This window comes from Pseudochaenichthys georgianus, chromosome 3, assembly GCF_902827115.2.
Source record: "Pseudochaenichthys georgianus chromosome 3, fPseGeo1.2, whole genome shotgun sequence".
Classification (NCBI taxonomy): domain Eukaryota; kingdom Metazoa; phylum Chordata; class Actinopteri; order Perciformes; family Channichthyidae; genus Pseudochaenichthys; species Pseudochaenichthys georgianus.
In genome coordinates this window covers 36965574-36989561 of record NC_047505.1, presented here as the reverse complement: position 1 = coordinate 36989561, position 23988 = coordinate 36965574, and the positions used below count along the sequence as shown (strand labels likewise).

The 23988-nt window shown below is 40.6% G+C and overlaps 1 protein-coding gene across 2 annotated transcripts in view; it reads left to right on the top strand.

Annotated features, from left to right (window-relative positions):
• The window catches only part of zfhx3b (zinc finger homeobox 3b), a 139267-nt gene that overhangs the window by 108439 nt on the left and 6840 nt on the right, over nucleotides 1-23988 (top strand). The window contains exons 6-10 of one of the 2 annotated variants that reach the window (XM_071206907.1): nucleotides 2802-2909; nucleotides 11818-11954; nucleotides 12516-12716; nucleotides 17891-18014; nucleotides 18194-23797. In XM_071206907.1, coding sequence (XP_071063008.1) covers nucleotides 2802-2909; nucleotides 11818-11954; nucleotides 12516-12716; nucleotides 17891-18014; nucleotides 18194-23797 — 6174 coding nt within the window. The remainder of the gene's footprint in view (nucleotides 1-2801; nucleotides 2910-11817; nucleotides 11955-12515; nucleotides 12717-17890; nucleotides 18015-18193; nucleotides 23798-23988) is intronic. The other variant, XM_071206909.1, reaches the window with a different exon arrangement.

Sequence of the window (23988 nt, the reverse complement as noted above, 5' to 3'; positions counted from 1 at the left end):
TTCAGGCTATTGTCCTTAACATCTCTCAGATTTGGGTTAGAAATGGCCTGCTGCCATAGCTTTGAGTGTTTCTCCTCATCTATTTCCAGAGTTAATCTGTGGCTACAGTTTTAGTGTCTCTTCAATTTGCATCCTACTCTTAGGCCACTCATGACCTTTCATTAATTACGGTGGGCCTGGCTTTAATCATGCTGTAATACTGTTGGAGATGAGATGAGGAATAGGCGAAGCTATTTGCCACTTAAAGATGTAATGCTGCTCCTGGAATGAAATGTCTGCATTTCTGCATAAATGATGGACAGGGCTCTGTGTGCTGTGTGTTAGGAGTGTCATATACGTTGATTAAACATCTAAATAAAGAAGCTTGAAAGCACATGGAGGAAAAAATATAATGTCAGCATGTACAGTTGGTGTGCAGGAAGTTATGGGTGGGCAGGGACGCTGAATAGCTTCAGACTGTCACAGTAATGAGCACAAAGTGAGTAATAATGTGTAGGAAGGGAATTAGTCTCACTGCAAGTGTCACATAGCTACAAAATGACACCTTACCCTGATTTTAAAGGTGAACAAATTTACCTGGGGATTATTTTGTAATCTGAGCCCCTATGCAGCTCTGCAGAATCCTAATTCTTACGGAGAATATGTATGCAAGCAGGAGTTAGATGTGATTTTGGGACTCGGTAGGAGATCTCTGGTTTCCTGGGAATGTTTCAGATCCGCCTCACCAGCATAGGCCGCACTGGATGGAATTCATGAGTTTCCTTGGAAACATAATAGAAACATGATTAAAAATAAAATAATAAAATGTATTCATGTGTGTGGGATCGAGGGAACACTTAAATATGCTTTTATACAAGGAGTCAGTCATCCCTTTTAAATATCTTTATTTGAACACACGATCATTGGATCATAGGATCGGCCTTTAGCTATAATGTGTAACAACACAAAGCATTCACCAATCACTCACACAAAGCTGTGTGCTACAGCATTCCTGTCAGCAAGCTGGAAATGGAAGATATTGCTCTTTTCCTGCCGGTAATACAAAGGTGTTTTCCACAACTTCGATTTTATTAGTTTTTTAACTGGATAACCCCATATGTATACAAATTGATAATACAATTACATTATTCTGTAGCCAGTGTGTATTTATTCAACCTTTAAACAGCCAGCCAGTTTTGTATTTGCCTTAAAAATAGCAGAACATGTTGTACATATTCCTAAATACACACCTTTTTTTTTTGCATACACAAAAAAGACAGTTGAATGTATTTAACATACACAATAGAGAATGAAATGTCAAGTTAAAAAACTGTCATTTCCTTTAATGTATTTTTCTTTTATAAACATGACTTGTTTGCATAATGCATTTACTTATGAAGAGAAAAACATCTGAATATTGTATCCATGAGTAAGACTTGTCATCAGGAAAGGGACTGTGAAAAGAGCAGTGTGGTTCAGAAATGTAAGAGTCTTCAAAGTGTATCCGTGATAATGACACAAACCGGAGTTAGAGAACAAACACGATGTCAACTCTGTGTACAGTGTACGCAATGTATCACAACTGACATGATAAACAGTGAGTGTTGGGGATAATGTATCGCCATAAAAGTGGTTTTGGCTGTGGGTAGTCATGTGGTGAGCTAAGATTGGATGCGTGATGACTGCAGGGCTGAATACTTGAACAGGATATTTCAGTTGCTGTTGTAGCATTGTCAATATATCAATAGCTCATAGAGTAGAGACCTGAGCATGAAAGCATTTTCAAAAGAGCATTTAAGTACATTTGCTGAGAATTAGCTGACGTGTGTAATAACTGATAGGACCTATTGACTGCGGCCTAGTTTACTGTTGTCAAATCAATGCTATTGCATGCAAGTCCCACTGCTTTTAAACAAACTTAACGGGCAAAGGGGATGTTCAGGGGGCACTGGAGGGAAATAAACAAGATTGATGCCCTTTTTATTATCTGTCTTTGCTATCTTTTCCTCTGTGTGTTACTTACAAATGGCGTTATCGGATATCCATTGTTTGGACTTCAATGCTCCTAAATGGCCTGCTATATCGAGCTGAGGCTTTTAAGGCAGTTACAGGGGATTTGTGCCTTTGACTTGGCATAAAAATAAAATGAATTGTGGCTCTGAAAGTTTTAAATATTTATGATTTCTGTTGCTGTTGTTGCAATAGTAGGATAAAAGAAGTGACATGAGCCTTGCATTGCAGAAGGGCCCAGTAATATATGTGTATGTTCATGTGTGAGAAAGAAAACGGGGGCTTTTCTACGTTAAGGTCTTCCTTTTGAAGGATAGCGCTCACTCAATTATTTTTCCATCTGCCCACTTCAGGACACATGTGTTCTTTTTTCCGCAGTTTTATGACCACATTAAACAGAGGGAACCATATTTGTCATGGTCTTGAAACATTGAGAAATATAATAAGTAAGCTCTCAATGCAATACAAATATAAATATAATAATACAAATTACAAAACAACTTAAATATTTATAATCATTTTTAATAATAATATTAATAGTATGAATACATCTGTGCCTTTAATCCTTCACTGTTACTCAACTCTGATTTTAAAATACTTGTCAAAACAAATTTCACAGTGATGATCAGACAGCACAGGACAGAGAGCAGAAAGCAGATTCTGCCCTCTTTGTCTGCTAGCCTTGCAACTGTGTGTCAGCATATGTAATTGTTGCCAGCTCCTATAGAAAAAAACGCTGCCGTCCCTTTAAGTGCTTCCACCAATTCTGATCGCGTGGTAATTTACATATCCCATCCTCCCTCCCCCTTCAGGAGAGCTGAGTGAGGATGTGGAGGCTGCTAGTGAGACCACCACAGACCAGGAGGACCAAACCAAAGACAGAGAAAGTGGGGGGGAGAAGGAGCTCACCAAAGGGACAGGTAAGGCCAATATTTACACCACACTCATTTAGCAAACATGTGGCGCTGCACCTGAATGGTGCTGAACAACAGGCCTTTTGTCTAATTAAAACAAACCTATTTTAACAAAACATATTCAAAGTCTATTTAAGACATTGCACACTCTCTCTAAACAAAGACCTCCCTAAATGCAATTCTAGCTTTTAAAGGTTGCACTTTTTGCAAGCAATAAATCCCATCAGGAACAGTTAGGATCAAATATCAAATTAGATAACATGTTCAGGTGACATGTGACCAGTGTTTTCTCTTTGCTCAATAGGTGATGGGAAGAGATGGGCCTGTATGTGTAATTCCAGCTGGGCCCATGTCCAGTGTGTACACACATGTGATAGCAACTACACGCACACAACAGGAGACAAACAACACTAACCTGTGTTATTAGATCAGGATGGTTTTATCTTTGGGCTTTTATATTGACAGGTGTAGGTGGTCAGCCCTAAGCAGGGGGTTGGGCTTAGGGTAAGGGGTGGAGCTTAAGGCCTAAACTATATCTGGCCAACGGTAAAGGTCTTATTTTAGAAGTATTCATAACAACTTTCCAGTTTGAATGGATCAGCATGCATGGATTTTTTTCTTCTCTGTTTGTCGGGATAACTTGAAGGCCCTACATACATTCCATATACAGTGTATGTGTAACACTGCATCTTATTATATCGAAAGCAGTTGAGAACCTACTATATTAAAGTTACATTTTTCTTTTTAAAACGGAATTCACTTTATACACCTTTGTTAGAAAAACAATGTTTGTAGTTAAAACATCTCTTTTTCAATAGATGATATTTTGATAATGATGACACTGAACATTAACAGGCATGGATTGATGCTTCTCACTTGTCTAACTTCTTGTGTTACTCCAGGATGTTTTTGATTTACATTAGTCAGGTTAAGAGCTGGAAAACAATTCGAACCTTTTGCATACCTAAGTTTTTTATAAAGTGTAGGAAAAAAACTTCATCACAGTGTTTGAAGCCCAGCCTTTGTAAAATGTCTTTGATATTCGAACTTCTATTTTAAATGAGGCTGAGTTGTTTGTGCTCTTTGAAAGGGCGACACTCTTCTTTGATGGAAGAAATAATGATATGCATGCCTGACTGAATATGGCTAAAAGTATGTTTTAGCACATCAAAATAAAGCACTTTAAAAAGCATTAAAATGAGCTGGCCGATTAATAATTCACTCATACCTGTGGTGCACAGGAAGACGACTCCTCGCATTAGGATTCCTCCTTTTTGAAAGGCATGCAATTTGATACAAGCATATTCAGTTCCTTTCCTCCCCTCTGTCAGTCGCTAATCACCAAATAAGTGTGTTTCTGTGTTTTCACAAAGGAAAGATATGCTTGCATATGAAAAATGTACAGCTTCCCAGCAGCTTATTAGAAATGCTTAGTTAAAAATAGAATGTGCATTAGGGAACCAGGTCTGAGGTTCTGTTTGATGTCAGTGAAAAGTAGGGTGGGTATGTTGGGGTGGTGGGTTCAAGGCAGTGTTGTCAGCGAAAGGTAGACAGCTGTAGTTTAATGGAAGGGTCTCTTTTTGTACTTCGAACTTTTTGTGATTGATGAATACAATGTCCATTCAAAGCAAGCGCAGAAAACCATCTTGTAACGAAAAAAGCCAGGGAGACCTCACAATGCATTCGGTAAACAGAGGAGCGCTTGTTTGGGCGAGTGATTGTCTGAAGATGTTTCTACAGTAGGCACACAAAAAACTGTGCATGTTAAAAAATGGTGTCTGAGCGTCTCGGCCAACCTGTTATGTATCTGAAAGGTGTTCGGTCTCCCACTGTCTGAGGCTGAGCTGTTTCTAAGGTCCATCATTAGAACTACTATTGAAGTATTTCTTCTCATCGTTGTCATGTAGCTGTTGGAACAGAGCACAACATTGTTCCTTACAAATGACAGTCACTGTCAGACAGACAGCATTAGCGAACACAGAAAAAAGGCTTCCTCCTTTTTAAAGCCACTGTCAATCTTATTCTCTCTTTCTTGTTCCACAGCTCCTCAGTATTCATTAAAATAATTTAGAGGTACATCAGAAGCCTTTGTTAAATGCATATGTATTCAGCTTGTCATCTTTTGAAAGATGCCTTCATTATTTTGCTGTTTTTGTATTCATCTCAATATGACACATACAGTATATATACATGTACAGGCATTCAGACATATGTAAATGTCATATTCTCCCCGCACCGCAGCTAAAATGTGGAGCAACGTTTTGTGATTATACAGTACATTATCATAAGTATATATTATGAGAGAAGAACATACAAAATAACAGTAAAAGTAATTATAAGTAAAATACAAAAATCTTAATGGAAGACGCTCAGGTTGGCCATAGCTGCAATTTAATCATCCTGCATGATTAGTAATTCAAAGGATCATTTGTATTGCTTCGTATGAAATATGTATAAATGTCATAGCCATGAGGATATCTCTCTTTTTCTCTCCTCACTCCTTCTACACCTAGCTGAGACAGCACTGACAAAAGGAGAGAGCTTCTGCATAGGAATGGGTTCCTTCCCTTCATTAAAGCAGGTGCTGTGTTTTTGCAGCAGCTGAATGTATGGGGATGCAGCACGGAGGAAGGCAGGAGGGTGAGCGCTAGGAAGATAGAAAGGTTAAGAGTGCAGAAAGAAGAGGAAGGAGGGGAATTGTTAATACGCCTGCAGACTTGGAAACAATATTATTCGACATACTTAACATAAATGTATAGAAAAGGTTTTATTGAAGGTTGCAAGGGGGGGGAGGGCGTTGATAAGGAGACATTAGAAAGGGTTTCGTAAGAAAAATAATCCTGAAATTGATCTGGTTTTCCACAATAGAAGTAGAAAGTCCAGCATATTTTTTAACGAGCATTGTACAAATCTGTGTCTTTTTGGTTGTATTTGTTTGTCCAAAACAATACAAGATATTTGAATTTAGTCAGAAAAACAGTGCATAAAACGAGTGCTTGAGGGACAAAAAGCTCAATTATCTTGCCACAACTACTGTAAATGTTGGTAAATTGGAAATAATTGTACTTTAAATGATATTGTAAGTTATTTCGTTTGTTTACAAACACGATAATATTAAAGGCAGACAGCACATGTTTGTATGCAGTGAATCCCTTTTTACCATCACTTGCCATGCTGGAATGTGTCAGTGTTAGCTTGGGCCTAATTGTTACTGTAAAAGTGTGTAGGAGTATTTTGACATAGTTTTGAGGAGCACCAATTAAATACGACTGTTTTCACACTTCTTGTATACAAATGGTGCATTTTATGTTGTTTTCCTACTTCATTTTGCCAGAAAACATTGCTTTTACCTTTTATGTGATGAGCTTGATAAAACAAAATTAAAAAAGTGAAATCTAAATAAATATACATAATCAACCTTAATGCATTTCAGACTGAATGCCAGACTGCACAGATGTTTTGTTTTGATTGTCATGCTGAGGTTTTAGGCATGTGCAGTAGACTTTTGAGGGATAGTAAAATACAATTATAGAGATAGTGTGTTGACACTTATTTTTCATATTATGAAAAAAAATACGGTATGTTAAAAGTATACTGTACTGTGGTTTGTATCACAGATGTGTTAAAATAAACATTTTCTTTTTATCTTAAATTATTTCTACAGGATTGTACACTCCTGTGCTGTGTGTTTTACAGCAGGTTTTCACACAAACCAGATACAAAATTGCATATGTGTTATGTTAAGTTAAATGTTTACATTATACCTTTGAAACTGTTTAAATGAAGACTGGGCCTCTGGGTGTGCTTATACAACTGTGTGTGTTTGGCTCCATGTCCACAAAAATGTGCTTTTGCATGCACATGTGCACATCCAGGTGTATTGAGTGTAAGTGAAACAGATGTTGTCTTGTGTGCTGCATATGCTGCCTTTACTCTGGATAATAAACATACCGATTAGCATCCCCTAGACCCAGCACCTTGGCATTGCAGTCTTTTAATTGTGTACTGTTACCATGGACGGTTTTTCTTATAACAGTGCAGATATGTGGATGTAATATGTGCTATGGTTTATGCTTATGGTTAGATACAATCAAATGATTTAAGATTGGTTTATTCTTGCTCTGAACTGGGAGACATGCAGTGCAATGGGGATTTTTTTTGTATTGCTTTTAAACCCTAAGTAGTACTCTGTCTGCTTGATCAGGAAGCCGAACAATGACAATGTTTACATATTCATATCACGTCCTTTGAGTGCTTGTCATCTCTCAAATTTGTAATTCCTTTTGTCTTTGAAGATAATAGGCCATAAATTGTCCTTGTTTGTGAGCCAACTCCCTGAAAGCTCAGTGTTTATGAGTTTTACCACGGGTTGTCTAATGGGCCAGCCCCAGCGCTGTCTCTCAAAGCGTCCTGTAAAGGTGAACGTCGTGTCACCCTGTTGTTCAGTGGCTTGAAGATTAATAACGCTTCTGCTAATTAATATCTCCACTCAATTTCTTTATCTCCCAGTGGCTTTTCTTGCACTCCTGTTGTTTAGCTGCATAAAAGTCATACGGCACAGTGAAGTGTTTGTTATCTTGGACTTCATAAATAATAGGAAATGATTTCATATGTAGCTTCAATATTGCCTTTTAAATCAATGTTTCATTTTCTTGTGTTTCGAATGCAGCATAATCACCTGAGAAATATAATATGAAATGCAACACTGCCCTTTATTGCTTTGGGCGCTGACACAAGCTATAGATTGAAAACCTTGATGGAAATAGGGACAGGGAACAGACAATATTCGGGTATTGTTAGCATAGCATTAACAGACAATGACTTGTAGCACTGGGGGAGTTGAGTCATCTCCATATTAATAGTCAACTTGCACAGGGAATACAGATACAAAAATTCTACATTGCAGGGAGACCCATCAGAAGCCCTCTACAGTGTGAAGGTGAAAGGTTTTAGGGAGTTTTGGATCAGAGGACATCTTCAGAAAGTATAACACTAGGGAGGTTCATGTTAATGTAGAGGAATTGTGGGCTGAGCTTCAGTTTTAAGTGATTGGCAGACTGTGGCAGTTCTGAGCAAAGCGACAGTAAAGTTATGCAGCCTCGCTGGCTTGCACGGACTGAATGATAGGTTATGTCTTTTACAACCGGAGGCCTAAAGCTGCCGCGGCGAGACAGGAACTGTGGTAATAAGGGGGCGGAGGCTCCAGAGATGATGAGGACCCCATGTCAGCCGAATGAGGGGAATTCCAAAACACCACTAATCTTTTTCCCATCTTTCACTGCTTGACTGTTTACTGTAAGTCACTCATTTTAGACTAGTGTCCCAAGGACACAGCGTATTAATGGCAGCTGTGATTGCACTCCTGGAAGATTTAAATGTCAGATGACCTGTTGTAGTTAATTCAGGCTGTGCTGTGTCAGTCACTCTGTCCAGCAGGCATCTTTTTTCCCCTTAAAAGCACAACAAGGTTGTGATTGCTCCAGAGACTGGTGCAGTGTGCTGACAGCCCCTTTGCTGCTTGAATAATACAGTCCAGTTATGAGAGGTGAGACGAGGTGCCAAAGTCCAATTCACTTACGGGACTCGACAGCGCAAAAGCTTCTGGTTTACGGAAAAGGGACATGAATTAATAATCACCTAATTGACTCTTAGGTTTCTCCACTCCTGCCTTGCCTTTTGTGCTTTCAAACAAAAACCCACCCTGTGTATCTGTCAGAAGAGGTTTGGTGTGGATGGGGGATTTGTGTCTAATGACCAGGCAGAAGAGGTCAGCGTAGCAGACAGACTCCTGACAGACATTAAGGTCACCATCGGCGGGGGAGCCGATAGTGGTCTCTGTAGAGGACAATTTGTGAATGGGAGAAGCATTAATCTAACCATCCACCAAGGTCAAATACAGATATACACATGTACTGTTGTTCTAGGTCTTTCTAAAGCAGTGTCATAGCACATCTAACCAGAGTCCTTTTGTTTTTCTCTATTGACATCATTTTTTTCCTCTAAAAGTCTTACAGTATACTTGCTCAATCAGGACCCAATGTTATGGGTTCAAATTGTAGATCCTAATGTCTCACGTGAACGCAGCAATGCTCGGACACTAGTTTCCAATCTGCCGTGTAAGACGGTGTAGAGAGAAAAAAAACTATATTTCATTTCTCAACTTGGCAATGTTTTGGTCATTTTTTTCATCACCCTTGACATGGAAAAACAGGATACAGTAGTTGGATGTTAGTCATGGTGATGGTGTAGTGTTCTTAAGAGAAGCAATTGATCAGATTTATGGAGTCCTAATTGGCCATGACGAGAAAGACTGTGTCTGAGTAAGCCTCCCAGCCTTCCATCTGTCCCTCTCTCTCTCTGTGTTTCTCTCACACGCACACACATAAAACACTGTGAGCTAGAGAGCCAGTATGGGCCCCTTTCAGATTCAAACAACCACTTGTTTCACATCTCTGGTGCTTTTGGAGCAATTGTAGAAATGGAATATACTTTATTATCAATTATATTTATCCTCTTTATCATGAGGTTTAGAGGATACTTGTTTGTAATCCATGTTTGCTTCCTGTATTGTATGTACTTTATATCAGTGGTATAAACCCTATTGTTACCTGCTCTAGAATTCATTTCTTTACTTTGTCTTTCTGTTACTGTTCTAAGTAATTCACAGTGAATGTCAATTATACATATTTAAGCTGTAGCAGCTGCTCAGCTTGTTTCTTTCCGTCTGTGTGGAATTTACACTAAAAGGCAGGTGCTTAAAAGTGTTGCAATCTGATATTAATAGTTTTAACAGATGTCGTTTGGTTGAGGCTACTGTTTGGGTCCTTTGTCTTGAAGAACATCATGTCCTTCACTGCCTTGATGGAGAGACAAAAAGTAAAGATGCAGAGGTCATTCTTTTCTAACTAACTTAATAGGCCAGAAAAAGAGAGAATTTATTTTTAAAGAAACATATGTTCTCGTTATTAAATGTCATTATGATCCCCAAACTTGTGTAGTCCAAAGATCAACCAGATAGTTGAGATGTGAAAGTGACCACAGATGTCCTTTGTTGTTTTCCTCGGGAGATGAGTTCAGTTGCAGTAGGAGTGAACTGAAGTGAAGTTGGTGAGGACATCGCCATGACTGAGAGGTTAATGTCAGGGAATGGGAGGTTCCTTTTGTTTAACTTTCCCTTTGTTTATTGGCGGATGTGTTTAATAGGATTGCCTGTGACTGGACCCTAATAGGGCCTCCGCGGCTGATCCCAGTGTCTCTGGGAGATCTTGCAGGCTGCTCTGTCCAAAGCTAGGTCCCCCACTGGGTAATCAGCTCAACTGCCCTCGTCCTGATTGGAGCTGACATTTTAATGTCTTGAGCAGGAGCGTGGTCAGCCCTGCTTAACCTGACCCCCCGCCAAATCACCCTCCCCTTCCAATGCCCTCTGTTCTCAATGTGCCCTCCTAGGACTGTACAAATCAGGCCACATTTAACTCTTTATGGGCTTGTTAGGGTTTGGTAAGACACGTCCTTAAGTTTCACAGTGAATTCTTTCCACTAGTGACAAAGCTTGATGATACTACAGCTCCCCATGCTTCCCCCATGTGAATTTAGTCATTTTAAAGTGGTTTGCAGGGGCTCTTGAGTGATGCATTGCTCTTCAGACATGCTTCTTTGTTCATATTGGTGTTGTTTTCATTAAAAGCATTAGCTGTGTGATTCAGTTTTTGAGCTAGTGAAACACTTGAGGTAGCTGTAGGTGACGATAATAAGATATATTTTCAAAGATTGGCAGGAAACCGACAATGAATGTAGCCCTTTTTTATATTTCCACAGACTGGGCACCGAAGCATGGCTGTATCCTGTGAATATGCTTGTGTATGACTAATCATCCGACTGATGCTTCCTTAGAGTCCAATGGCATGTTTTTGTCTTGAAATATTTGACTTAAATGAGAGCTTGTTGTCATATGTGACCTAGCTTTGAGGAAACATTAAAAACAAATCAGGGGGATAGAGGTTTTCTAATCTTACTGTGCTCTGTTTGTCTTTGTCTTTGTCCATTTCCATAGAAACCACAAAACAATAGATAAGGCTTACCTTTTACAGAAATGCCATTGAAACTGAGAATTTTGCTGGCATTTCCCTGCTTTTGGAAACAGAGCTGAGGAATTTTCAAAGCTGAGACTAACCGTATATAAATAAAAACATGTATTTCTTGATTCTTAAAAAAATGCCTCAGTGCTCTTTTAAAATTAACCAACATTTAGGCTTGGTAGAACTGTCCCTCAAAAATTCAAATTCTCCCATCTGCTTGACCTCTGCTTTTTGCCTTTAAGGTGGTTGAAGATATGTGTATAGAAGTCTTCTTACGTGCAGTATGCTCCTATTACAATATGAGGATCACTTAATGGGTAAAGTAAATCTATAGCTTAGAAAAACTCTCAGCTGACATTTGAGCAGATGCATTTGAAACAAGAATACATATAAACAGTTTAACAGTTGTATGATGAGCTTTCAAGATGTGTGTGAACCTCCTCTCATGTTATAAACTCACATAGACTAAAGATATGGAATGAAATCCAAAAATTGCACACTTGCAAATTTATATTTTTCATTCGCACTTGAAAACAGTGTTGTACGATATCCTAAGAACCAACAATGTAATAGACAGCTCACCTGCAGCAGCATGGAAAGACAAGTAAAAAATATGTTGTCTTTTTTATGGGGAGACATGAGTTTGATAACAACACATTCTATGCCCAATTCCCATTAAATGCAGTTTTATCACATTTAAGAAAGACATTCCAAAGCCCTTTATCCACAGTTTTATTGATTGACGTGCTCCCAGGCTGCCAAGTCCTCACCTTGTCTTGACATGTCTGCTCTCTTCTCTTTATCCCTCCGTGTTTGTGTGCGTCTGTTTGAATGTGCAGCAGTGTCTGGCCACTCGGAACGGCACCAGTCAGATTCCCCGATCCCCTCCAAAAGGCCCTCTTCTCGGTCGGAGACCTCGGAGAGCCCTCTCTCCTCAAAGCGTCCCAGGACAGCTGAGAAGAGCGCTGCGGAGCAGGTGAGAGTTACAAACCACACCATTTTTTAAAAACATTGATGTCTTCAGATGTTAAAAAATGCATAAAACCCTCTGTTTTTAAAAGTCTTTGAATTAGGGGACTCTTGCTAAAGGTTATTCCATCCTCAAATACCAATGCCTCATTATAAGCTTGAAAACTCCACATCAATTAAAAGAAGTAATGTAAAAATATACTTCTAATAATTTTTTGTTCGTTATCTCACTGACCCTTTTTATATTAGGCAGGATTTTCCCCAGATCTACTCAAAATAATTGTAGCCTTTCTGCTGCAGTTGCACTGCTAATTATGTATAAGGTGGAAAATCAATATAGTATTTGACAGATGGGAGCACTTTGAAGTAGGTGCCAAGACTCAGTGGTGCTCAGTATTACACGGTTGTTGTGATCAGAGGGATCTGCCTGCTTGAGGGAAGTGGCCCCAGTCTCCCGCCTGATCTACAGCTCCTCTTCAAGCAGGCCCACTGTGATCACTGCACCTATTTCACCCCATTAACCCTTTGTGGATCTGTTTCCCCTCTCCCCTCTCTCTCTGCCACCCAGATGTACCAGTGCCCCTACTGCAAGTTCACCAACACGGACTTGAATCGTCTCAGAATGCACGTGATGACGCAGCACTCTGTCCAGCCAATGTTACGTTGCCCACTATGCCAGGACATGCTCAACAACAAGGTCCACCTGCAGTTCCACCTGACACACCTCCACAGTGTGGCCCCTGACTGTGTGGAGAAGCTTGTTGCCTCAGTAAGTCCCTAATATTTTTTGCCTATGATTCGATACTGTGTGGTTGGAAAGGTTTAAGTTTTAACTTCATTGTTATGGTTCTTCATTCATTTATTAGAATTATTTGCTTTACCAATTCAAGGTTACCTGAAGTGTTGGTAAATTGGTATGAATGAAATTGTCATGGCAGGTGAAAACTGTTAAGTGGGGTCATCCAGCACCATAGCAAAGAGATTGCATATTATGAAATGCGTATTTTGTATAAGTCAAGGACAACAGGAGAAAAGCAAAACATAGATAAACAAATATATGGCCTTGATGTATTGTGCATAGCACGAATCAACATTTTGAATTTAATTTCTGTATTCAATCTGTCCCATAGTGTTTCTTCAATTATCTACATAGCCGTTTATAGAAAACAACTGCCGGCCAAAGCCATGTTGTATAGGCCCACCATGCTGCTACTTAAACACAATATGGCCCATCACATTGCAGACAATGGGTCAGGTCAAGGACCAGTGTAAGGCTTCAACAATACCAAGAAGATGAGTCACTAGCTCTTAATCAATCCCTCAGCCTGGAGTGGCTGCCTAGTTCTGAGAACAATTGTCATTCCTTTCTTCCCCCCTCTAAATTGCCAACATTCAGTCTTTTATCAAACACAAAGAATGCTGGTAATTGTGAAATGGCTACAGGCAATCCCATTGGCTCATTGGAAATGATTGGGCTTTTTTGGGATGCATATTTTTTCTTTTCTTTTCTCATTGTCTTAATGTGCCCATCATCATTTGCCAGCTCTTTTGTAATCACAGTCATATGTGAAGGGGAATTCTTAATCGTTTTTTGTGTTTTTTTATAATTTCACGATGAGCAGGTCTCTTCGCTCCCAGTTCATTTATACTAAACTGACACTCTTGCCATCACTTGTGTGCAAGTCAAAACAAGGCTTTTCATGATGAATATGTTAAAAATAATTGTGGCAAGGATTAATCCAAATGTAATGAACAGTCTCCCCACTATATGCAACTTGAGTACAAGCATTGGAAATGTTATTATTCACGAAAAATCAGGCCAAAATCAAGTCTCATATCAAAATGTGTGTATTTCAGGTCCATTCCTTAGGTTGGAAATTGGTAGTTAAAATTAAACCTCAAAATTGGTAGTGTCTGTATCTTGATTAATGTGGTCTTGGACTTTTATGTCCTGGAATTAGATTTATATTATCTACAATGCACTGGGAACAATGTGTCTACTTTATTTGCATCCTTTAATCGTAATCAAGGGAAAGCAAAATGTCTAATATCGATAAAAAAAAAAAATCCTTTTTATTTCCTATTTTCTTGTAAATCACTTAGCAAATCTTTACTCTGTTATGTCCTGTTAAGCTAAATAGCAATGCAGGACAATCACTGAGTGAAACATTACTGTCTGCTGCCTTCACCCCCCATATAGAAAGTAAATGGCAAGCACATTAGTATGGTAGATGGCAATATTTATTTCTTTTATAGTGGTAGTAATGTACTGAGCCACTACAAGAGGACAGTGATAGAACAGAGGTAATATAACACACATTAAAGCTAGAACCCTTTTATAACTGGTGAATGCAGATGTTAAGGTGCTTTATCCTATTCACATGTCTAAGGAGAGGAGTCAATTAATTCTGAAATAGGTGACTTTTATTTTTTGCCAAGCATGCATAATGATGCGTTCATTCTCCAACCCTTCAGCAACCTATCGTCTTTGCACTTTCTTTCCTTTCCACCCCATGTGTCTCATGCTCTGTCTCAGATACAGTATATATACATAACAGTGTATATATAATATATACACACTCCCCCAGTCCTCCCTCTCTCACTCTATGTCTCATTTTCTGTCTGTGCAAGATAGGGTAATGAAAATAATTGTGCTTCATTAATTCTGAGTCTGGCTGGATGATAGCCATGTTGAACTATGTTTGCCAATTAGGCAGTCCAAATTAAAAGTGACCTTGGGATACTACTTCTTCCACTAATTGCCTAATGAAGCAGTTGTCTAGAAACAGTCCACTTTGTAATGTAAATCATTGCTTTTTTTGTTTTGTGACTTTCAATGCTGGTTGCTTTAATTTTCCACTTTTCATTTTGAAAAGATAGAAAGGTATCAAAAACAAAGAGGGAAATGGCTGGATGTTTTCTGGTACATTTGTGACCTCAGTAACAAAATATAGTGGGCACTTTGGGATGGAAACTGTTTTACTTAACCTTAGAAATCCTGTTGTTTGCGGATGAATCTGCTTCATTTGGATTTTGCCTGTGGCTATATGACATGCTAGAGCACATTCAGCTGTGTGTTCACTGTGCTATTAGAGGAGTAATTAGAAAGCATATGGTAAATTAACAAAAATCAACTACACCAATCTAAAAACTGAACTCTTTAACATTTAAATACTTGTTTCACCAGTATGTGTTCTTTCATTTTTTACTCCTTTGTCTCAGCAATTTGATGGAGGTGGAAAAAGACAGTCCTCATATTCTGACCTCATCCACTTTCAGCAGATTATTATTGTTGCATAGGGTACTGTCAATTATTGACTTTGATGAATTCTCAAGTTTTGGGGATGAAAAAAGGTTATCAGAGGGAGAAATAGGTAGCCATTTGGAGGAGAGCAGCAGAAATAAAAAGAGGTTGCTGTCGTTCACACATGATTGACTCCAACCTTTTGAGAGCGGAGAGAACCAGACTTCCTCTCTGTACTTTTTTAATCAATACCTATTCGTCCTTGAAATATTTGATTTAGAAAAGTAAAGAGAAACAAACTTTTTCCAAGTTAAACATGTGTACCTTGTTATCAGCAATGACATTGTTTTCCTTTGATTTATCCAATTTGTTAAGAAGCATAGTGTCTAATTTAGCAATTATTTTTATAATATGTGTTTTATTATATTTTTCGGCACTTAAAGCTGCACTTCTTAAGTAGAAGCTTCAGCTAAAGTGTTTGGTGGATTGATGCAGTTAGTGCATTGGTGTGAGCTTTAAGCTGGCTGACACTCTGTATGACATGAGGTCCATCATCCTAATTGGCAGCAAGGCAAGGCAAGTTTATTTATATAGCACCTTTCAACACAAGGCAATTCAAAGTGCTTTACAAAAAACGAAAGACATTAAGAAAATGGCATTTAAAATCAGTCATTAAAAAGAAAAGATAATAAAATAAGCATTAAAAGAAAAAATACATCGATAAAAGTTACAGTGCAGTTTAAGACGTGAATAGTTCAATGAAAAGCAGCGGCAAAAAGAAAAGTCTTTAGTCTGGATTTAAAAGTAGTCAGAGTTGCAGCGGACCTGCAGTTTTCTGGGAGTTTGTTCCAGATATTTGGAGCATAATAACTAAATGCTGCTTTTCCATGTTTAGTTCTGACTCTGGGGACAGAAAGCTGACCAGTCCCTGAAGACCTGAGAGATCTGGATGGTTCATAATTTAGCAGGAGGTCAGAAATGTATTTTGGGCCTAAACCATTCAAAGCTTTATAAACCAGCAGCAGTATTTTGAAATCTATTCTTTGACACACAGGAAGCCAGTGTAAAGACTTCAGAACAGGAGTGATGTGATCCACTTTCTTAGTGTTAGTGAGGACTCGAGCAGCGGCGTTCTGAATCAGCTGCAGCTTTCTAATATATTTGTTAGTGAGACCTGTGAAGACACCATTACAGTAGTCCAGTCTACTGAAGATAAAAGCATGGACAAGTTTTTCCAAATCCTGCTGTGACATTAGACTTTTAATCCTAGATATATTCTTTAGGTGATAGTAGGCTGATTTAGTAACTGTTTTAATGTGACTGTTGAAACTCAGGTCAGAGTCCATGACTACACCTAGATTTCTGACTTTATCTGTTGTTTTGAACATTGCAGGCTGAAGCTCAGCGCTAACTTTTATACGTTCTGCCTTGGCTCCAAAAACCATTACCTCAGTTTTATCTTTGTTTAATTGGAGAAAGTTCTGACACATCCAGTCATTGATTTGTTCAATGCACTTACTCAGTGTTTGAATTGGAGCATAGTCTCCTGGTGAAATGGTTACGTACATTTGTGTGTCATCCGCATAGCTATGGTAACTTATTTTGTTGTTTTTCATTATCTGAGCCAGTGGTAGCATGTAGATGTTAAAAAGAAGAGGCCCCAATATGGAGCCTTGAGGAACCCCACATGTCATATGTGTCAACTCAGATGTGTATTTACCTATAGAAACAAAGTTTTTTCTGTCCTTTAAGTAGGATTCAAACCAATTTAGAACTGTTTCCGAAAGTCCCACCCAATTTTCCAGTCGGTCTAGTAATATGCTGTGGTCAACAGTGTCAAATGCAGCACTGAGATCTAATAATACTAACACTGAAGTTCTGCCACTGTCTGTGTTTAAGTGGATGTCATTGAAGACCTTTACAAGAGCATTCTCAGTGCTGTGGTTTGGACGAAAGCCTGACTGGATCACATCGAAACAACTATTTAAATGCAAGAAATTACTCAACAGTTGAAAAACAACTTTTTCAATGATTTTACCTAGAAATGGCAGGTTTGATATGGGCCTGTAAATGTTCATACTGAAGCATCTAGATTATTATTTTTTAAGAGCGGTTTAATGACTGCAGTTTTCAGGGCCTGTGGAAACATACCTGAGTGAAGAGATTTGTTTACTATATGAAATAGATCTGAGGCCATGCAACGAAAAACACCTTTGAAAAATCCTGTTGGAATAATATCAGGGCAGCAGGAGGAGGATTTCAGAAGTTGAATAATGTCCTCTAGGTTTTTATCATTAGATGCAGCAGCAGAATTTAAGTAGTCGAATGCCAAGCCACGGCCATCTTTACAATATGTAAAAGAATATAGCATTTTTCTAAATATTATGTTGTTTTTAATGTGTGTATGCATCAGTACATGTCTGCTCTAGTATGAGTGATTCATTGGTAAATAAGATACACATGAGCAAGGATATCAGCTTCATATCTTGATTTTATATTGAATGTCAATGATCCTCAGTGCAATGTAAAATGTTACTATATACACTTTTATTCCATCTAACCCAGCTTTTTAAACTGCTTTGTGTTTCTTCTTGTGTGTTTGTTGATTTCCTTTAGTCATTTAAATGTACATATTAAATCATATCATCACCCCACAAGAACTTTCACATTATAATTCCTTTCTGTTTTTGTTTTTCCAGGTATCAGCATCTGAAGTACTGCCAGCCAGCATGTTCATACCGGTACCGAGTCCAGACAGAGAGTCCCAAAGCACCCCTCATGCCACAGCCAACTCTAACTCTGAAGATATAAAGAAGCCTGCTGGTTAGTATCTGACTCTGTTAGAAATGTGCAGGTTACTGCTACATTTATGTGGGATTTATGTTTTTTCCAAAAATACTAATAATCATAATTCAAGTTTTTTAGTGTAATTGGTGATATTTACTTTGCAATTGCAGTCATCTAACGGAAAGCTGTCTTTTTTATTATTTATGTATTCACAGATGCATCAGATGCTGATCCAGAGAAGGGAATGTCACTCCCTACAGAAACAGCTGAATCTCAAAAGTCACCGCTGGAAGATCAACAGTCAGAGAGGGATGATGCCACAGGATTTCTGTGCTGGAAGAAAGGCTGTAATCAAGTGTTTAAGTCCTCCAACTCGCTCCAGATGCACTTCAATGAGGTTCACAACAAAAGGCCGCAGTTGCCTGTTTCAGATCGCCATGTCTACAAGTACCGCTGTAACCAATGCAGCCTGGCCTTCAAGACTGTGGAGAAACTACAGCTCCATTCACAGTACCATGTGATCAGGGCAGCCACCATGTGCTGTCTCTGCCAGCGAAGCTTCAGAACACTTCAGGCCTTGAAGAAACATCTAGAAACTAGCCACCTGGAGCTGACTGAAGCTGATATCCAGCAGCTTTATGGGGGCTTATTGATGAATGGTGACATTATGGTAATGAGTGACCCATCCCTTGGTGAGGAGCATGGAAGTCTTGGAGAAGATGAGAAAGAGGGAGATGAAAGTGACCAAGAAGATAAACAAAGCCCAACAGGCAGTGACTCTGGTTCACTGCAGGAAGATTCTGGATCTGAACCTAAACGTGCTTTGCCATTCAGAAAGGGCCCCAACTTCACCATGGAGAAGTTTTTGGATCCATCTCGTCCTTTCAAGTGCACTGTATGCAAAGAGTCTTTTACACAGAAGAACATTCTTTTAGTTCACTATAACTCTGTCTCCCACCTGCACAAGGTGAAACGGGCTCTTCAGGAGTCCACTACTGGACAGCCGGAGCCCACCAGCAGCCCTGACAACAAGCCATTCAAGTGCAGCACCTGTAATGTGGCATATAGCCAGAGTTCTACTCTGGAGATCCACATGCGCTCTGTTCTACACCAGACCAAAGCTAGGGCAGCCAAACTTGAAGCAGCAGGGGGGATTCCTAGCTCTGCAAGTGCTACTGGTTTAAGCGTCGGTGGGTCCAGCATCAGCACTTCAACATCTAGTCCAAGCCCAGCTAGTAACTCAACTACTAGCTCTACCAACCACAATTATTCTGGGTCTCAAACAGCTCAGAGTATTCTTGGAGGAAACAATATGATCCAGAGTCATATCAATGAGAGCATGGGGAATTCTTCATTGAGCTGCCATTCCTTACCATCGGAGAACCATGAAGTAAAAAAGTCAAGTCAAAAGTGTTCTGACATGCTGTCTGCTAGGGTGCAACAACAGCAGCAGCAGCAGCAGCAACAGCAGCAGCAGCAGCAACATCAGCAGCAGCAACAGCAGCAGCAGCAGCAGCAGCAACAGCAGCAGCAGCAGCAGCAGCAACACCAACAACAACAACAGCAACAACAACAGCTTCAGCAACAACAGCAATTGGCTCAGGCTCAAGCCCAAGCTCAAGCCCAGCTTCAACAAGAGCTCCAGCAGCAGGCTGCTCTTTTACAGTCACAGCTATTCAACCCAGCACTTCTGCAGCACTTCCCAATGACAGCTGATTCACTTCCCCTCCTGCAACAGCAGCAGTTGCTCTTCCCTTTCTACATCCCTGGTGCAGAATTCCAGCTGAACCCAGAGATCAGCCTCAGCAACGCAGCACTTGGTCTAGCAGGGTCCTCCACCTCCTCCTTGCTTGAAGATCTAAAAAACTCTGCCCAGCAGGCCCAGCAAAGTTGCTTGCAGCAGCAATTGATGCACCACCACATGCAGCAGCAACATCAACAACATCAGCAGCAGCAACAACAACAGCAGCAGGCTCAGGGGCAGATGGCTTTGTTGCAACAGAGTGCAGCTCTGCTCCAGCAGGCTGAAAAAAAGCAGAGACTTTCCAACTTACAGAATGAGAGAGACAGAGAAAGAGAAAGGGCCATAAATGAAAAAAATGAAGAATATGCTAACAGAGATTCTACAGACAGTAAGTCAAGAGAAAAGAAAGACATGCAGCATATTGCTATAAACATAAACCATGATACTGGCTTGCCTCCACCAAGGATTGCATCAGATGCTCGAGGAAATGCTACCAAAGCTCTGCTGGAAAACTTTGGTTTTGAGTTAGTTATTCAGTACAATGAAAATAAACAGAAAGTTCAGAAAAAGACAGCTGTACCTACAGGATCAAGTGGTCCAGGTGGGATAACAAGAGTGGTGGACCCCATTGAGGGATTGGAGAAACTGGAATGTGAAGCCTGTGGCAAGCTGTTTTCAAACATACTGATTCTAAAGAGTCACCAGGAGCATATCCACCAGGCTTTCTTTCCATTTCGATCCCTTGAGAGATTTGCAAAGGAATACAGAGAACAATATGATAAACTCTATCCACTGAGACCCTCTACACCAGAGGCTGCTCCTGCTCCTCCACAGCCTCCTCCTCCACCTCCTCCACCCCAAAGAGCTCCAACACCAAATATTCCTGTCTCTGCTGCCTCACATACACCTCCAACAGTATCTACCCCACAGCCGCAAGCTCAAATTCCCATGCCAATGGATTTGCCCCTCTTCTCACCACTTATGATGCAGTCCATGTCTCTCCAGTCCATGCCACATCTACAATCTGTTGAGTCAAGCCTGGCCTCAGAACTGGCCATGCTCTATCAACAGCAGCTTACACCAGCCATGCTACAGCAGCAGCAGCAGAACAAGAGGCCGCGGACACGCATCACAGATGACCAACTTAGGGTCCTGCGACAATACTTTGATATCAACAATTCGCCAAACGAGGAACAGATTAAAGAGATGGCAGACAAGTCAGGGCTTCCACAAAAAGTCATAAAGCACTGGTTCAGAAACACCCTTTTTAAAGAACGACAACGCAACAAAGACTCGCCATACAATTTCAATAATCCACCAACAACAACATTGGAAGAAACAAAAATTGACTCTAAACCTCCTTCCCCTGAACCTTTGAAACAAGAGTTTTATGGAAGCAAGAGATCCTCCAGGACTAGGTTTACTGACTACCAGCTAAGAGTGCTACAAGACTTCTTTGATGCCAATGCGTATCCCAAAGATGATGAATTTGAACAACTCTCCAACCTTCTGGGTCTCCCCACTCGTGTGATTGTTGTGTGGTTCCAAAATGCTCGCCAGAAGGCAAGGAAAAATTATGAAAACCAGGGTGAGGGGGCAAAAGAGGGAGAAAGAAGAGAATTGTCAAATGATCGTTATGTACGCACGACAAATCTGAACTACCAGTGCAAGAAATGCAGTCTGGTTTTCCAGCGTATATTTGATCTAATAAAACACCAAAAGAAGCTGTGTTACAAAGATGAAGATGATGAGGGTCAATATGACAGCCACAATGAGGATTCAATGGATTATTCCAATGACTGTTATACTCCCTCTGGGTCCTCCTGTCACACCCCAATGCCCTCTTCTTCAAGTCTTTGCCCACTTCCACCCTCCACTTCAGCTTTTTCCCAGCTCCCATCCACTGAGAAAGATGAGGCATTGCCAGCATCCACCTCTAACCTCTTTGATGAGAAGCCCAAGGAGTTACCAGACATTTCTGCTGATCTGGCACGGGAAACCCAAACTTCTATTAAGCAGGAGGTTGTGCATCAACCCCAGTCTGAGGCACACCACCATAGACCTCAGAGAGAAGAGAAGATACAAACAAAGCCCATCAAGCATTCATCGTCCTCTTTCTCTCAGCAACAGCAGCAGTGTGGTCCCTCTGCCTCTCAGACAAGCCAGGCTTCATCGCAAAGCCAGCACATGAGCCTCAATGCACATATGACCTCTGCCACACAACAATTGGCACAACAGATGATCCCGTACCAGTGTGATCAGTGCAAGATTGGCTTCCCCTCCTTTGAGCACTGGCAGGAGCACCAGCAATTACACTTCCTTTCTGTGCAAAATCAATTCATCCACCCTCAATTCCTAGACCGTCCAATAGATATGTCTTTCATGCTATTTGATCCCAGCAATCCTCTCCTGGCAAGTCAGCTACTCTCTGGAGCAATGCCACAGGTTCCCAGCAGCTCTGCCACCTCTCCGTCTACCCCCACCTCCACCATGAATTCCCTGAAGAGGAAGTTGGAGGAAAAGGCTGGCACTAGCCCAGGAGAGAACGACAGCACAAATAGTGCAGAAGAACGACAGAGAGACAAGAGGCTCAGAACCACCATCACACCTGAGCAGCTAGAGATCCTTTATCAGAAGTACCTATTAGACTCAAATCCTACGCGTAAAATGCTTGACCACATTGCTCATGAGGTGGGATTGAAAAAGAGAGTAGTGCAAGTTTGGTTCCAAAATACCAGAGCGAGAGAGAGAAAAGGGCAGTTTAGGGCAATAGGGCCAGCTCAAGCTCATCGTAGGTGCCCTTTTTGTCGAGCACTTTTTAAAGCAAAAACTGCCCTTGAGGCACACATTCGCTCCCGTCACTGGCATGAAGCCAAACGTGCTGGATATAATTTAGCTCTAGCTGGTATGTTACCTGATCATGAGGGTATGCAAATCAAAATAGATGGTCTAGATACTTCAAGCTACTCTCAAATGGTCCCAGCACACAGTGATGGACATAGCTCCTCTATGTCACCAGTAAACAAAATCATGGATTTGTCTCCTAGGGCTCTACTTAGCCCTTCATCTATTAAAGTTGAGGGAATGGAAGATTTTGAGACTGCAACCATGTCTTCTGTGAACCTCAGCTATGATCCAAACAAACTGGATAATGACGACTGCTCTTCTGTGAATACAGCTATCACGGACACAACCACAGGCGATGAGGCCAATGCTGATAATGACAGTGCTGATGCAAAGCACAGCCAGCATAGTGGTGATTACCTGTCTAAGTCTGGTGGCACAGCCGCCATCCTTGAAACTGATGACCAGATGTCTTCAGGGCTAGTAAGCCCTGCAACAAGCTATTATACTAGGGAATATGACGAACATATTATTGAACACAGTGAGACGTCCAGCCTGGCTGACCCCTGTTCACCAAGTCCTGGAGCCTCAGGGACCAGGAGCATCGACAGTGGAGATCGACCTGGCCAAAAGCGCTTCCGGACGCAAATGAATAACCTTCAGCTGAAATTGTTGAAATCCTGTTTTAACGACTACAGGACTCCAACTATGCTGGAATGTGAGGTACTTGGCAATGACATTGGACTTCCAAAGAGAGTTGTTCAGGTGTGGTTTCAAAACGCTCGTGCCAAGGAGAAAAAGGCAAAGCTCAACATGGCCAAGCACTTTGGAATTAATCAGACATCCTATGATGGGCCGAGGACGGAGTGCACTTTGTGTGGTGTAAAGTACACTGCTCGCCTCTCTATCCGTGATCATATCTTCTCCCAGCAACACATCAATAAGGTGAAGGATACCATTGGCAGCCAAATCGATAAGGAAAAAGAATACTTTGACCCTGCCACCGTCCGCCAACTTATGGCCCAGCAAGAAATGGACCGCATTAAGAAGGCCAATGAAGTTTTAGGACTAGCGCAGCAGCAGGCCATGCAGCAGCATGGTTTGTTTGATAACCCTGCAATGCAGGCTCTGAATCTTCAGTCATCGTATCCAAATCTGCAAGGCATACCACCAGGCCTTTTGCCAGGGGTTGGCAGTCCCTCTCTTTCCAGCTTTAACTCATCTAATTCAGGTATGTCATGAGTTGGATTCATTCTCTGAGTAAACGCAACATATTTGAGGTGGAGTTGCAGTTGTTTTTTAAACTGTAATTTACCGACTTACAAACTAAAGTCATCACATATAGTACTTAAATGTAAAACTCAGTGATTGCACCACAGAACACACTATCTATATTATTCCCATCAGTCTGTGACATGTACC